The sequence below is a fragment of the Parasteatoda tepidariorum genome, chromosome 5 (assembly GCF_982258835.1).
Source record: "Parasteatoda tepidariorum strain Cologne lab strain chromosome 5, Ptep-v5.0, whole genome shotgun sequence".
Taxonomy (NCBI): Eukaryota; Metazoa; Arthropoda; class Arachnida; order Araneae; family Theridiidae; genus Parasteatoda; species Parasteatoda tepidariorum.
Window position 1 is genome coordinate 80,514,325 of NC_141759.1, and position 16,948 is coordinate 80,531,272.

The 16,948-nt window shown below is 30.7% G+C and overlaps 4 protein-coding genes across 6 annotated transcripts in view; all 4 read left to right on the top strand.

The window, feature by feature from the left end:
* LOC107457206 (uncharacterized) overlaps positions 1–8,120 on the top strand; it is a 35,861-nt gene extending 27,741 nt beyond the window's left edge. Inside the window, exons 9-11 of one of the 3 annotated variants that reach the window (XM_016075306.5) lie at positions 376–527; positions 1,749–1,913; positions 5,552–6,999. In XM_016075306.5, coding sequence (XP_015930792.1) covers positions 376–527; positions 1,749–1,913; positions 5,552–5,720 — 486 coding nt within the window. In that variant the 3' untranslated portion in view covers positions 5,721–6,999. Of the gene's footprint in view, positions 1–375; positions 528–1,748; positions 1,914–5,540 lie in introns of all 3 variants that reach the window. The other 2 variants (XM_043052590.3, XM_016075307.5) reach the window with 2 other exon arrangements.
* A 3,775-nt stretch (positions 8,121–11,895) lies between these two features.
* On the top strand, positions 11,896–14,193 carry LOC147809546 (uncharacterized). The gene is made up of 2 exons (XM_087162873.1): positions 11,896–12,205; positions 12,248–14,193. The coding sequence occupies exons 1-2, from the start codon at positions 11,896–11,898 to the stop codon at positions 14,191–14,193; spliced, it is 2,256 nt and encodes a 751-aa protein (XP_087018999.1).
* Positions 14,194–14,529: 336 nt separating this feature from the next.
* Positions 14,530–15,492, top strand: LOC147809547 (uncharacterized). The gene has a single exon (XM_087162874.1). It carries the CDS (start codon positions 14,530–14,532, stop codon positions 15,490–15,492), a length of 963 nt encoding a protein of 320 aa, XP_087019000.1.
* Positions 15,493–15,654: 162 nt separating this feature from the next.
* On the top strand, positions 15,655–16,809 carry LOC147809548 (uncharacterized). The gene has a single exon (XM_087162875.1). It carries the CDS (start codon positions 15,655–15,657, stop codon positions 16,807–16,809), a length of 1,155 nt encoding a protein of 384 aa, XP_087019001.1.
* The last annotated feature ends 139 nt before the right edge of the window (positions 16,810–16,948 follow it).

The window sequence follows — 16,948 nt, forward strand, 5'->3', positions numbered from 1 at the left end:
TTCTATTAGTATTTTATAATACCAGAAAATATATAATTTATTATTTCTTTCATTAGGAAAGGTCTCTTCTTTCTTGTATATTTTATTTTATTTTTCATTTTATAAAAAGATTTACATTTTATGTTAATGATTTCTAGTATTTTTCTTTTTTTAAAGATTAACATTAAATTGATCTCATTGCTTCTCTCGAGAAAATGCTTCCATTAGGCAATCAATGACATTATATTGCTTGGTTTCTTTTTAATATTTTTAATAAACTGACAAATAATTTTTTTTTGTGAAACAATTGTATCTGTCATTAAAACGTTTCTATTAGTATTTTTAATCTTTGATAATACCTGAAAATAGGATAAATTCTATTGCTTGCTTCATTAGGATACTGCATCTGATGAACAAGTGAAAAAGTTAAAAGAGGAATCAGAAAACTTGAAAGAACAGTTAGAGTCTATACAGCAGCAACTAGATGTGATGTCTCTAAAATATCAACAAACTAAAGACAAATACAGAGAGAAAATGTACAGAATGCGGTAAGTTTAAATACTTGTATTCAACAGATTTGTTAATTCATTGTGAGTAAAAAAAATTAAATTGTGTTTGTTTCTCTACATATTTTTTATAAAAAGATTTTTGTCTTAAAAGATTTTCATAAGCAGCAAATAATTGCTTTTGAAATTTCTTGTAAATTCTTTGTTGTTGTACAAAAATAAGGACTTTTGAATTGCTATAATAATTTTTGCAGCTCTATTTTGATATGTTGCTGATACTAAGATATGAATTGTGAAAAATGTCTGTATAGGTTACTGACTAAAGCTTATTAAAAAAAAATTAAGTAACTTATATTTAGTTAAAATGTATCATTTTTTATGTTAAATGCTTCGTAAAACATATTAAATAAATATTTTTCTTGTAGTGTAAAAAATAAAATATTGTTGCTATTTTTTAAATGACCAGTTCAATCTTTTTGCCTTAAATTATTCCCATTTTTACTGTTTCTTACACTATGATTTGATTTCACTTAAATGAAGAAGTGGCTGTTTGACCCAAAGTTATCCAATAACTCAATATTTAGATTCTTTAACATCCACTTATTTTTGCTATCAGTTCATTGAATTTTGAATTCTAAAATTTTTGAATCCAAAGGATTAGCCTTTTTTGTTCAAAATGGACGGCAGCATTAGGATTGCGGTTAAAAAAGATTCTCTGTTGTAACTCTTTTGATTAATATTTTTTTAGTACTAAATTTTTCTGTAACTTTATCTTTTATTTTTTCTATAAATTCCAACTTTATTTTTCAAAATTATTTCTCTTGTAAACTTGAATAGGTGAAAAAAGGGATCGTCAAAACATTACACTCTTATACATTTGTACTGAGTCGTTATGACTCTTTGCTTAAGGTACTGAGCTGTTACTGTAAAGATGCATGGTTTTAATTCCAGTGGTGACTTGAAGCCAGTTTCAGATGGTTAGTTACTGGCTTGTTTAGGAAGCAAAGGTGGCTAGTCACCCTCATGGTTTTTCACGAGAAATTGTGTGGCTTTAACCTACTGACTCCTTTCATGAGGCTGTTGCAAGAATATTTTATTTATTTATTATTATTTTTTTTACTTAAGAAAAATTTCATCTTTATTTAATCCAGAATATTGTGATATAAGAAATCATAACTGTATTATTATTTTTTTTTTTTACAAATTACTTTTTGTTTTTATGTGCTATTATTGACCATCAAAATGTATTGATATAAATTGTAGTGAAGTGCAAGAACAGGAACAGCAAGAGTGGAAAGAAAGGTTTGAAAACTGTGAGAAGGAACTTTCCATCTTGCGAGAGATGCTTTCCCGAGAGCAAAAGTGGAGGGTTCAGATAGAAGCCGACTGCAGAAAACTGAAAAGTGACAACCAACTTCTGAAAACAGAGTAAGTGATATTTTCAACTTCCTCTTATTTCTGAAATCAATTTAAATTTCATGATTTCAATATTGCTTAATACAAGGGGTGATCAAATGAAAAGGTACGAAACGACACGGTGGGTACAAATGTAGACTTCATTCAAAATATGCACCATAGTACGAGCACAACGATCCCACTGATGAACAAGCCGCAGGATTCCTTGTTCCCAGAGTTCCTGTGGCCGTGACGAGACCCAGTCCTTCACAGCGCCCTTGAGTACGTTGTCCGAGTTGAAGAGCTTCCCTTTCAGGTGTTTCTTCAGTGGACCAAACACATGGAAATCGCAGGGCGACATGTCCGGACTGTAGGGCGGATGGTCCAACGTCTCCATCTTGAACAGTTCCATGTGTTTGACTCTGGAGACGTGAGGACGCGCGTTATCATGGAGCAGAACCACATCCTCCGTGAGCAGCCCGGTCTTTTGTTCTTGATGAACCTGCGTAGGCGTCAGAGTGTCTCACAGTACAAATCAGAGTTGATGGTTTTTCTGTGCTCGAGGAAATCGGATAACACCTCGCTGCTTCTCATTCCTCGAATTTTGCAACGCGACCGCCATCCTGTCCTTATACGGACTGCCGCATCATTTGGACGCCGATTTTGATAAGAGCCTCTGCTCTCTTCTGCGTATGTGGGCTCCTGCGCATGCTCCGATCCAAGTCAGAGACTCCAATCGCATCCTGAGATGTCTCGCTAAGTTCTCCCATGACGGAATATGCAAATATTTAACTGTTACGTTTTTACGTTGTTTCGTACCTTTTCATTTGATCACTCCTTGTAGATAAGTGTTATTTTCTGATATAGTATTTGCATTAAAGCAAAGTGACTAAGCACCAGTTTAGATATTAACAATTTAGTATTATTTACAGAATATTTGCAGCATTTGCTAAAAAACTTGCATAGGGCAGGTATCTAGCAAATCGAAAATACTCTGAAAAATGAGACAACAACAGAAAATTCATATTTTTTCCAAGCTGTTCTGTTGTCTTAGCACCATCTCGTTGTTAAAAAAATATGTAAGAAATTATTTCTCTTGTGTTATATTTAATGCTTTACAGTATTGTCCTTCAAGAGCTCTGTCCTCATATGAAAGGTTGAAAATATGCTACTTTTATAATTGTTATGAGTTCATAACTGTTATTAATGTTATTAGTTTTGTCGCTTGTTTTTTTTTTTTACCGGTGCCCTGTATGTTGCTTATAATTATGACGCAAAATGTTATTATCAAACACTTTGTAATTTAAACATTGTCTCTTAATGTATTAATTGTCTATTCAAATGATTTGGCTTTAGAGAAAAAACTCCTAAGACCTGGAAAATTACAGTAAGCGAAATCAATTGTTTTGTCAATATGTTATCAGGCAAAAAAAAAAAATCAACCTTTTTTTTTAATGGCGGGCACTTGGGGGTTGTCCCATTGGCCACAGAAATGCCAGAACTGCTACTCTCTTCCCGTTACCCAGTGGGCACCTGTGGTGAAGCAGCATCGCCCACGTCACACAACCACGAACCCGTTTATAGGGCGGGTCACAATCACACACAAAGGAGAAAGAACATAGAACACAGAGAGAAAGAAACATCCATGCCCTGCGCAGGATTCGAACCCGCGACCAGCGGCTCCGCAGTCAGGCACGCTAACCACTTGGCCACCAGGTCGGCACAACAAGTTCTCCCCTTATTTTTTGTTACTTTCAAACTTTGTTTCATATTTTTAGATAATTTAGTTATTTTATAGCTCAGGTTTAAAATTATGTTTTAATCCATTATTTATTTTTGCTTGTCTGTTGATAAAGCAATATTTTTTTAAATTTATTTATCCTATTTTATTTAATTTAATAAATATGGATTAATTTTAATTAAATATTGATAGTTTATGTGTTTGTTAGTTTCTTTTTTTATGTTATAGTATGCTTTTATAAATATATGTGTTTCAAGTTAAAAGTATGCTTTTTTTTAAAAAATTTTCTTTTTAAACCTGTATCAATCTTATTAACTTGCTTCGCAGTCTTATTAGTGTTATCTGTTCCATAATTAATTTTTTACTGATGCTAATTTATTAGATTTTAATTATTTATTGCGTTTTCATTTTTAAAAATGTTCTTATATTGATCAAAGGCAATTTATTTCAATTATACTCAGATTATTTATATTTTTTTTACAACTTTGTACTTATCAAGAGTTTGATTATTTTTTTTAAAATCGCCCAGTAAATTCCGTTTGACTTATTATCCCTTTCAATCATGTTTATAGTTCTGACAATTTATTATTTCTAATCAGAGTTCGTATTGTTAAGTAATGAATGAGAAAATAAATAAAAAGAATTTATGAATAATTTTTTTAGCATTGCAATTTTGTTATTTTTAAAAATAAAAAAAAATCCTGGAATTTTACGTAAATCTACCTTGAACAGTCAGTCGAAAAATTCTTTATTAGTATGAGCCCTGTGAACGTTGTTATTTTATGGTCACCTTTTTTAAAAAAATACAGCAATGTGAAAAAAATTACGATTTACTTTTAAAAGTAACTCAATTTCTTCAATCAGAATGTTTAAAAAAAATATTGTTTAAAAATTAAGTATAGTTTTTGTTTCTTCTAGCTTTTTTGTTTTTTAAAAACATTTGTTTTTTTGAAAATACGATAATTGGAAAACTGAGATGTTTAGCTTTAAAATTTTCTTTCAAAAATTAAGATCGGTTTCTATTTTTTCTGTTTTGCTTTTGTATATGATCTTTTTTCATGGCATTTTTATGATAGCACTGTATTTTTATAGGTTATTACATCTCCTAACGTTTTATGGATAATTTTTAGCAGTTACTCAGTTTTTATTTATCTTTTCTGTTCAGTTTTTATTTATCTCCTTTTTATTTATATCTAATTGTCTTTGTTATCTTAAATATTTTTATTATAGTTTTTTTTTCCTCCACATAGTTAAGAGATGATTATCTTTCAATAATGACTGAACTTATTTATATCTGAAACTATTTATAACTTTTTATCTATACAAATAATCATTAATAATATTTATTAATGATTTTTTTTAACAAATGTTGCTGTTCAGCCGACGAGTTTTCAGTATTTGACCAATTGTTTTTGGCCGAATATTCTGCTATTTGCCCAAATTGCTCTTCCTTACTTGGAAATATGTAATGACTATAATGGCATAATAGTTAGAATTTTGAAAAATATGTGGTGTTGTGATTCTTGCCTCACAGGGTTTTAGTTTAAAAAAATTTTTTAAATATTTGTTAAATGGTAAAAATGTTTTAGCAAAAAAAAAAGAAGAAAGAAATCTCTTTGTTTTATTTTAACATATTTAGATGATCTTTTCTTATGCCAAAAATGTTATCATAGCAAATTTTGAATTCAAAATTATTATTTATTTTTCTTTTTAAATAGTATCTGCTTATATGTCATTTTATGAAAATATATTTCCAAATTTGTTTTAATAAATGAAGTATTTATTTGTGTTAAAGATATTTCATTTAAACTATCCAAAATATGCCATTGCTTTGTATCTTTGAAAAGTAATATGTAGCAAGAGATTATTTTACTTAAAATTTATTTTTTTATAAGTATTTTTAACCAATAACAAAAAAGTTATTTTACAGAATAATGGAAAAGGAGAAGGCAGAAAGAGAAAAAACTGCAGAGTTAACCACAGTCCAACGAGAAGTTGAAAAAGTGAAAGCATCAACATCCCGTCCTTCAACTTCAACTGCATCGCCATCTCGAAGGCACAGTGTCTGGCCTGTTGTATCCTATCCAAAGAAATGGTGACACTTATCATAAACTATTTTAACTGCTACCCTCATATTCTTCCTCCAAATTCTAGAATAATTAGTGAAACTTAAACGAACTGAGAACGATCTCATTTATCCTCATGTTAGTGTGAATCTTTTATACCATGACTAGCTCTAGATATCAAAATGTGAGTGATATTGATTACTGCATGGAACTGACTATTTGTGTTAAAAACGATTTCCAACTTTGGAGAAGATAAAAGGAATGAGTTTTGTATCATGAAGCTAGTGTAAGTAGCTCCAAATGGGTGAAAAGGTTAAAATCATTTTAGTACATAAAAAGTTTAAACCTATTTATGCATTGGATAGGGAAAAGAAGATATTTTCTCGTGTTCTTTTTTATGTAAACAAATGATTTAGTGTTAAATGTTTTAAAAACTATTTTTCATTTGTGATGAAAAATAGTTTCTATCTTTATACCAACTGAATAATACATAAAATATAAAATATGCTCTATAAAATTGAGAATTTGATTTTGGCAGACTGGTCAAAACAGACCCAGTAAATACATTCCATAAATATCTGAAAATGATAAATTCAATATTGTTTTTTATTAAAATTTTAATCTGTTATGATTTGTTTTTCTTGCAGAATTAAAATTATTATAAAAGAATTATTAAATAAGAAATTATAATCTCGCAGATAAAATATGAACTAAATTGTTCAAAAAGTTGACTCACTTTACAGTTGTTTACATTTGAAAAGTTTATGTAATTTAGAAGGGTTCCACTGGCTCTATGGTACAAAATTCACCGAATGACTGCTAGTTGACAACCATAAGTAAGTCCTGTAACTGGCATGATAATGCTTTTTAATTCCCTCCAAAAATTTTAATTATCTGCTTAACATTTTTGTGTTTTTGTAACTTAACTGATTGCCAGATTCTGGACTAACAAGTTGTCAAATAGTAAATTAATGCTGTCTGTGTAGATTTAATTTTGAATTAAAAGTTTTAACTTTTATGTTCTTACATAAAATATTTTAATTCATTATATAATATTTTATTTGTGTCATCTTTTAATTTATGATTTGTTTTCCCAGTGATCTTATTTTTTACATATCATTCCTGCCAAAGTTTTTTCCTCAATCTTTATCATTTATATATAAGGTAAATCATTATTTACTGTTTTGGTTTAATGTGATTTAAAAGGCGAATCTGTATCCAAACAAATCCAATTTAAAATACCCATGAATACTTGTTATTTTAATAAACCAAGGTGGGCATAAAACAGGGAAATTGGAATGGACAAGAAAAATTTAGGAAATTCAATCAATATAAAAAAAATTCAGGAAAATCTCAAATTTAACTAAAATACTTTAAAAGTCAGGGAAAATTAATAATAAGTTCATAGGGAACCTTAAAATTCAATTTTTTTTTGTAAAAAAAAAATAAAATATTATAATGGGAAGAATAACATTTATGTCGCTGACTTAAAAAAATCAGGGACATTCGATGAAATTAGTCTGGTAAACTCAAGAGACAATTATATTTCTAAGTGTTTATGCCCTCTCTGCTATCTTCTTGAATTTCAATTGTTTTTAATATCATCAATTAAATGTTAATTAATTATTCAATGTTCCTTTCTTTTAATGCTTCATTTTGTACATCTTTGATTAAATTTTAACCTACATTTATTTTTATTAATACTAAATTTAGTGAATAAGTAGCTCAATATTTTCTTTTTTTAAAATATTAAACAGGAGAACTTTTATCATTGCAAAACTATTTCAATTAATAGTTAAAATAGTTTTAGTTTGATAGGTTATTTTATTCGGTCCTGATAACATAGAAAATAGTTTATCTTCTAATAATTTAAAATAAAGTTCTTTAGTTAAAAATATATGTAATTGAAAAAATTCTTTTTATTTGATGCCCTCTGGTCAACACAAATAAGAAAGTCTTTAAAAGAACAAAGCTCGATATTTTACGATTTAACTTAATTGCTAGTTAAGCTATTTTTAAAGTTTTTTAAGCCTTGTATACATTCAATTCTTACATTCCATATATTAATTTTAAAATTCTGAATGTCATTCAGTCTGCTGTTTTACTATTTTAAATATGAATTATATTTTTCTTGTTTTGTTTTATGATTATCTATTTACTTATAATTCTTAGTGCCACTGTAAATATATCATATCAGTTCCTGTTTTTCCAGATGTTTTTAAATCTCATCCAAATATAGTCTAGTCCAAATGTGTTGTCATAAATTTTCGTTGTGATGTAGCTGGTAGTTCTATCTTGCTGCCTTAAGATATAAAGCAGTTATCTTTATTATGTTATTTATAATCTATGTAATTTTTAATGGTAGTTTTGGTTTTGTCTTTTTTTTTCCTTCCTGTGTTTCCAAGATAATATAAAATAGGTTAGTTAGGTTAAGATTGAGTTCTTCACTGCTTTTCTAAAAAAAAAAAAATTTTTTTTTTTTTTTTTGCACCACTTTTCCAAAAAAGTTCTTGCACTCTTATGTTAGATTAAAAATATTTTTTTCTAATTACAATTATTAAATAAAAATATCAAGAATTTTATTTTTTTTAAAATTATTAATTGGATTACCATAATGTTTGCACATTTAATTATAATTTATAAGTTTAATTTATGAAATTATTTAATTGATGAGATACTCCCTTTTAGTAAATATGAAAAAAGTTAATTTGCTTTTTTATACCCATTCTAAATATAATAAGTAAATAGTAATCTGAATTTGATTTAATTATTTTTCAAGGAAATCATGTTTGAATCAAAACTGCCATTTAAAATTACTTTGAATACAAAGAACTTTTTTTGGTCATAAGAGAGTGCCATACTAAGGAACTAGTTCCTTAACTTTCTTTACTCTCATAATAAATTATGTGTTTAAAATATCTTATCAATTCAAAACTGTGTTTAATGTGTTTGTTCTTTTAAGTTTCTTAAATGAGTTATTTCAGTTTCATATACTAAACCTTGAAATAGATAAAAAAAATTTTAAGAAATAAAAAAGTTTTTTTAATAACTATCCGATTGATATGCGATTTTTTGATTTAGTAGTTTAGATTAGCGATTTTTTTTTTTTTTTTTTGAAGTTCTCTAACAGCCATTCTTTGTCCAAAAAATCTTGCCTGTTATATTTAATAAAATATTTTTTAAAAGTAATTATTTTCTGGAGCCATTAATCATAAAGTTGAATTATTTTTAAAGTTTGTTTATCAATGATTGCATAGCAAATGACACAGCCCTTGAATTGTCCTAATTTCGTTTCAACTGATAATGCTTATTAGAATTGAGTAGAAATTAGATAATTTATTATTATTATTATTTTTAAATAAACAAAAATATTTGTTACTCGATATAGCACCCCCATTATTGTAAACTAAAATAGGCGTTGTAACATGATTGAAGGTACAAGACTGATTTTGACAAAATTGTATACAATCACCTTGTTTCATGATCAATGTTTAAAAAAATCCATATTTCACCAATTTCAATGATCATAACTACTTTACTTAACCTAAGAGGTTGTGTATCTTTCTTCAAAGGGAATTTGAGATGATTTCTTCAAAAGGATTTATGTATGAAGAGCTTAGTGAATTGGGTTTCAAAGTGACTTAAAAAAGAAAAAAAAAAGAATTTTCGGTGAAAGATTTTAATTTTGTCTAATTTCACAACGTTTATTTATTTTGCCAAGTCAACAGATGAATGTAAATAAGGGATAGTCTTTTTTGTTTTTCAGACTGGAAAAATTATCAAAGTGCATTTACATCAGCCAATGATAATGTTAATAGGTACTTTTGGCAGCCTGAATAAAACGCCAAGAATGCAGACGCTATGACAGGAACTGAAATTAATGTTATTGTTAGCATTCACTTATTGGAATCTTGTGTTGAAGAAATTAAGGCAAGGTATAATTTTTATTTTCTCGCTCACCAGAAAGAGGCAGGTATAATTATTGAAGCTAACGCCTTCAAATTCACTAAAATATTTAAAACCCTTCATCCAATTTGCTCTTCATTTATGAAACTGAATAAATTATACTATTTTTATTTGAGCTCAACATCCTTATGAATTGTAATAACACTGATCCAATTCGTCAGTTAGATTTCAAGCAAAGAGTAAATTAAGAGGAAGAATCATTAAAAAAAAAAAAATTCTGAAAATAAATATTCTTGTCTGAACTTTCTTCATTATTTGATGACTCTAAAACGAATAAACTCATACCTGAAGAAAGTAGGTATATTTAAAATACATTTAATAATTAACAGATTTTTTAATTTTACATTTAGTCTTTTTTTTTTTCTTCTATGTTCTCGTAATCAATTCATAACTTACATTCTTCCGCTCCTTTATTTTCGGAAAAAAACTTCATCCTCATGGAAATCCAGTTTAAAGAAGAAAAAAACCATATACACCACCTTACTATATAGCATATAGACTTAAACCAATTTTTTTTTTTCTTTTCTTGTGGAAAGTAAGTGATTTAAATCATGTAACTCTGGTAGTAGTTCTCTTAAAAATTTTATTTATCTCTTGATCAATTAGTTCCGTGCAAGGGCGAGTGTCATAGCAATGAAAAGAAAGTTTTTAAATCTGTACATAAAAACATTACATGCTAGTTCATTAATGTGAATTATCTATAATCTATATGTACAATATATATGTGATTTAAAAATATCTTATCCATCCAATTAATGGTAGAATTATTGAATATATTTGAAATCTGCCCATTTTCTATAAAAAAAAAATATTATGTTTTGTTACAAAACAGTTAACTGATCTGATATCAATTGTAAAAGTATTCCTTTTTTTAAGAGATTACTTTGTCTGACTAGTCACATTCCATATGAAGTGAAATTTTTATATTTTATTACTAAGTCACTGTTAAGTATAGCACAAATTTTAATTTTTTTAATTTATTTTTATCTTTCATTGATGATGAGGTCGTTATTGTTTTACTTGTTGGCATATTTATAAAAGGATGGAAAACATTCCTTTTATGTATATACATAGTTGCTCAAATAAAATTGTTCTTAAATGGCTTGTTCTCTTTTGGTTGATAATTACAGTAAAAACTTGGTACAATATTTTAGGAACCAATTAGTTATATCAGCGGAAACCTAAATGATTGGACTTTTTTGACGGAACCCCGAGACTTGATGAAAAATCATCAGCAATTGTGAATATATTAATTAACGAAAGATTATAAATTATTTTGAAAAAATTAATGATCTAAATTTTATTAATTATTTTGAAAATATTTACTGAACGCATAAAGAATGAAATCTTATTGCTTTATCAATATTCGTTTCAGAGATGCCAACTGCTCCGGACACGCCAAAATAATTTTAAGAAAAACGGTAAATAACTACAAGTAAATTTTGCAAATATTTTACTATTTTTGCTTTCTTTTTAAAAGGTATAGCATGACAAAAGTACTATTAAGTGGTGAATTTTATAAGCCTACGAATTATTTAGAAATAGTGGTGGATTAAAACCTACTAAATTGAATTTATTATACCAAAATTCACAATTGATAAACTACCACTTTAAAATATATATATTTCCTGTCCGGAGCAAGTTGGCATTTCTGTCGTATTAAAATTGATTTTTATGTCAAGCAGTTGAGTTCACAGGTCTGGAGCGACATCTATTCGAGTTCTTAATTTAATTTTAATGTATGAATCAGGGTTGGCAGGTTTTTGACATGTGACAGTTTTTGACAGTTTAAACCGTCACGTCATAAACCTCACTGTCAAAAATGTCTAAAATGTCAAAAACCTATATTCATATGTGAAATTTAATTAATACATAAAATTTATATATTTTTTATAAAGGATAGTGTTTGTTCCAGACGCAGATGCGTGAATGCAGATGCAGTGATTACCAGACGCAAATGCGTGAACGCAGATGCGGTGATTATTTATTATATTATTTCTTACATTATTCTTTTGTTGGCAACATGTATATATTCGTTGTGTACACTTGTGATAGTAAAAGAGTTTGTTCTATGAGATACTTGTTTTAGTGTTGATTGTAATTAGAAAACATTTACGCTTACAACCAACACATTTTGGTGCCGAAACAACTCGGTTTAAAATTAAATACGAATCAGATGAATAATTTACGCAGTCACTCTTTTAAAAACTAACGAAACGTCAAACATCAGTATTGCTCAATGATGGAGAAACCAAACGATAAAGAACTTGGCGATAGTCTGGCACTTTTGAAAAGAAAAAGAAGAACAGTGCGAGGTAATGTTACTCGATTTATTACTCAATTAAATTCCGATCTTTCTGCAACCTCTGACACTTTAAATGAAAATGTCGAATATATTACTCATCGGCTTTCCGATTGCTTGTTAGAAATGAAGAAATTGGATAACGACATTCATAGTTTATTAACAGATGATGATTATGACAATGATATTATTCAATGTGAAGAATACGTGGATAATGCCGAGCTCGCTATCTTTAAAGCAAAAAAATTTGGTAGTAGAAATAATTTTGAATATAATACGTTCCAATCGCCAGAAGTAACCGTTTCTCAAATACCTGTTACACAAGTACCCGTTATGCAATTACCCGTTTCTCAATCTCACACAGTGAAACTTCCTACTATTAAACTGGATACTTTTCGAGGTGATATTGAACAATGGCAGTGTTTCTGGGAACAATTTAAATCTTCTATTGACGATAATAATAGTCTATCATTAATTGATAAACATGTGTTTTTGCGAGGATATTTAGAAGATGAACCTAGACGTTTAGTCGACGGAATCAGTGTTAGTGCCAGCACATATGAAACTACAAAAGCTCTTCTTCAAAACCGATATGGCGACAAAAACAGAATAATTCAAGCCCATTTAGACTTTTTGGAAAATATTTCGCCAATACGTAATCCCACTCTTATTGCATTGAATGAAGTATTTATAGAATGCAACAGAAGACTAAACGCTTTAACGGCTTTAGGAGAGGATATCAACGCTTACGGGCGAGTTTTAGCTCCAAAAATTTTACGTGCCTTTCCGGATGATATTTGTCGCCGATGGATCATTTACGCAAAAAGAGAGAAAATATCTGAAGGTGATATGAATAAACTAGTGCAATACTTATCTGAAGAAGTAGAAGGTGCTCTCACAACACTAAAAATTCGAGGTGAGCAAAACTTTGATTACACATTTAAGACATCTGCAGCAGCCTTGCATGTGAATTCTAAAAAGGTTAACCAGATTAAAAAACCATCTCCATTTTGCCCCTTCTGTGAAATTAACGGTCACTGGCCGCAAGATTGTACGAACATAACTGATATTGATACTCGAATCCAAAAATTAAAAACCTCAGGTAGATGCTTCCTGTGTACTAATCGTGGCCATAGTATAAAAAATTGCCTTCGCAAAGATAAAGCGTTCTGCATAAGATGCAAAAAGAAGCACCATGTCTCTATTTGTAGAAACCACAGTTCAAATCAATCTAGCCACTCTATTTCTACAAATAACATAGATACTCGTACACCAAATTTTACTCACTTACAGACTGCTCGAGTATATATAACTGGCCCAACTGGCATTACTAAGCTTATAAGATGCATTTTAGATTGTGGAAGTCAAACCAGTTTCATTCATTCACATCTTGTAGACTACCTAAAATTAGATGCTATTAGCTCTGATTCACTTGAAATTCATGCATTCGAATCATCATCAAATCAGGCTCAATCGAGACGAAAAGTAAGATTTAAACTATCAAGTATTTGGAATCAGTCAGAAATTTATCTACATGCATTTGAAAGTCCTAATAGATATGCAGTTCATCCATCAGTTCCATTAGAGATTGCTTCTATGGCTAACAAGAAAAAATTTAAGCTTGCTGACCCGAATGACACTCTGCAAGACATGCCTATAGAAGTTTTGATTGGTGCAGATTTTTATTGGACGGTGGTGAATTCTGAGATTCCTTTCAGACTTTCGGAAACAATTGTGCTCATTCCATCAATCTTTGGCTGGATTTTGTCTGGATCCAGATCTCATACATCTGTCGCTTCTTTATCGTCAGTTCATAATATCAGCATCACATTACCATATATTTTGGATGATCAAGTTAGGAAATTCTGGGACTTAGATACTTTAGGCATTAAAGTCATGCAAGACAAAGAAATGTCCATTCGCAATTCTGAAATATTGGAAGACTTTCGAAGTTCTTATGAAGTCCTAGAAAATCGTCGTGTTGTTAGATTACCTTGGAGGAAAGACGTTACCCTTTCTTCAAATAACTATCACGTAGCATCAAAACGCTTCAATACATTGTGCAAGAAGCTCCAAACAGATCCTAGCTTAAAGGAAATGTATATTACACTCATTGAAGATTACATAGACAAAAGGCAAGTTGAAATAGCACCGGAAAATCATGATAAAGAAGAAAAAAGCTATTACATACCCCATCATGTAGTCATTAAAGAGAAGAACGCAGAAATTAAGGGATGAATAGTGTTCGACGCCTCTTCTCACACACCAGGCCATCCATCATTAAACGATGTTCTAGAACAAGGTCCCAACTTACTTCCAGAAATTTTAGCCACTTTATTACGATTTCGTCTTCACAAACAAGCAATTATTAGTGATGGAAGTCAGGCTTTTTTACAATTAACCTTGTGGGAAAAAGACAGATGTGCTACTAAGTTTCTATGGTTCAAAACTAGGAAAAATGATGAACATTTGCAGCTAGAGAATGAAATTGTGGTCTACCAATTTACACGTTTACCCTTTGGATTAACCAGCAGTCCATTCCTTCTTTCAGCTACACTTGACGAATTATGCTGCATGTACTCCAACATTTATCCCACAGCAGCTAAACATCTAAAAGGCAATATTTTGATGGATGATTTCGTTGTGGGAGTTGATTCAGAAATCGAAGCGAAGACCCTATATCACGAAATGCAAGAACTCACGAGTCTTATAAGCCTTCCCTTAGCGAAATGGAGCACCAACTCACAAGTTTTGGAAAACGAATGGAAGAAAGAAAAAATAAAGTTTAAAAGTAAGACTCAAGTCTTAGGTGTTCATTGGGATACAGAAGAAGATTCATTTCATCAAAATATTAAGGAGCATGACCACGATTTATTTGAGGAACCGGTCACTAAACGCTTACTTCTAAAAACAATCTCAAAGATTTTTGATCCCTTGGGAATTTTCTCACCATCTACTGTAATAGGAAAAATTCTCTTTCAAGATACATGGCTATGTGGTATTGACTGGGACGAGCTCTTACCCCCATCTATCGCATCAAGGTGGTCAAAATGGATTATAGACATTCGAATCCCCAGATGGATTGGAATATCTTCTGCTGATGTTACCATTCACGTATTCTGCGATGTTTCGGAACGTGCTTACGGAACAGTGCTATATGTACGATTCACAGAAGATACTAAATTTCATGTTCGAATGGTTTGCAGTCGTAATAGACTTTCTCCTCTGAAAAGAATAACACTTCCCCGCTTAGAGCTGTTAGCCGCATTATTGGGTGCTCGATTACTCCATTATTTTTGTACAGAAACTAAACTGGATAGGAACACAGCGACACTTTGGAGTGACTCAACAGTTGCCTTAAATTGGATACAAGGTGATCCAAATCGGTGGAAAACTTTTGTCTGTAACCGAACGAACGAAATTCTCAATTACTCAAATCCAACACAATGGCGGCATTGCCCTGGCAATGAAAATCCTGCCGACCACTTGTCTCGTGGTGTTGCACCAACAGAGCTTAAATCATTGGATCTTTGGTAGCTAGGACCAACCAGGCTAACACAATCATCAGAGTTTTGGCCTTCAAAACAACTGAGTTACGCTAATCCAGATATTCATGCTGAACTACGTAAACCGGCTTCTCAATCTTCATTGATAACTTCTTACCAACCTCTTATTGATATATCGCGCTTCAGTTCATTTATGAAACTTCTTAGAGTTACAGCATGGATATTTCGCTTCTTGTATAACTGTCGATCCAAGCAACGCATTTCTATTGATCTCACATGTGATGAGCTTAACACAGCAAAAAACTATTGGATTCTTACAGTGCAAAAGCAATGCTTTTCGGCAGAGCTTGACGCTTTACAAAATAATTCCCCTTTGCCAAAATCTTCAAAAATTAGCCGCTTTAACCCGTTTCTTCAAGAAAATCTCATACGATTAGGAGGTAGATTACAGTTCGCATCGCTCAAAAATGAGCAAAAACACCCTTTGCTTCTTGATGGTTCTCATCCTTTTGTACATCTTTTCATATACTACACACATGTGAAGCTTCATCACTTAGGTGTTCAAATAGTACTTTCAGAGATTCGTTCCAACTTCTGGATAATACGAGGACGTGAAGCCATTAAACGAGTGCTCTATAAATGTCTACCTTGTAAACTCTCACAGGCATCTAGAAGTCAACAAATCGAAGCTCCTTTACCAAGGGACAGAATTACACCTTGCCTTCCATTTACTACTATTGGCATAGATTTCGCTGGCCCGCTATATGTTCGTAACTTGAAACCTTTAAATACAGCCTATATCGCACTTTTCACTTGCTCAACTACTCGTGCTGTACATATTGAACTAGTTTCTGACCTCACTACTGACAAATTTCTCATGGCCTTAAAAAGATTTGTAGGTAGAAGAGGAATTCCTCATACAATATACACTGACAACGCCACTACCTTCCATGCCGCTAATAAAGAGCTATCCATTTTATGGGACAACTTAACATCATCAAAAGTTCAGCAATATTATGCCCAGACTGGAATTAAGTGGAAATTTATTGTTGCACGAGCGGCTTGGTGGGGAGGATGGTGGGAACGTTTGATCGGACTAACAAAAGGATGTTTGCGAAAATCCCTAGGTCGAACCTTGTTAGATGAAGAAGGTCTTTCTACAGCATTAGTTGGTGTTGAAGCCGCATTAAATTGTCGACCATTAGTTTATGAACAAGGAAATGATGATCCTGAAGAAACATTAACACCATCCCATTTTCTTACCGGTAAAAGACTTACAACCATACCTTCACAACCTGCAGCATCTACTAGAAATCTCCCGACCTGTTCAACTGATCATTCCTCTTGAGGTTGATCAGGGTGGGGAGGATGTTCCAGACGCAGATGCGTGAATGCAGATGCAGTGATTACCAGACGCAAATGCGTGAACGCAGATGCGGTGATTATTTATTATATTATTTATTATATTATTTATTATATTATTTCTT

What these genes read in the sequence shown, in the direction of transcription:
- LOC147809548 (XM_087162875.1), top strand. Translation starts at nt 15,655, where the DNA reads ATGAAACTTCTTAGAGTTACAGCATGGATATTTCGCTTCTTGTATAAC.
- LOC147809546 (XM_087162873.1), top strand. Translation starts at nt 11,896, where the DNA reads ATGGAGAAACCAAACGATAAAGAACTTGGCGATAGTCTGGCACTTTTG. An exon ending in CTTTAAAGCAAAAAAATTTG is followed by an intron (nt 12,206 to 12,247) that starts GTAGTAGAAATA and finishes TCCAATCGCCAG; the next exon opens with AAGTAACCGTTTCTCAAATA.
- LOC147809547 (XM_087162874.1), top strand. Translation starts at nt 14,530, where the DNA reads ATGTACTCCAACATTTATCCCACAGCAGCTAAACATCTAAAAGGCAAT.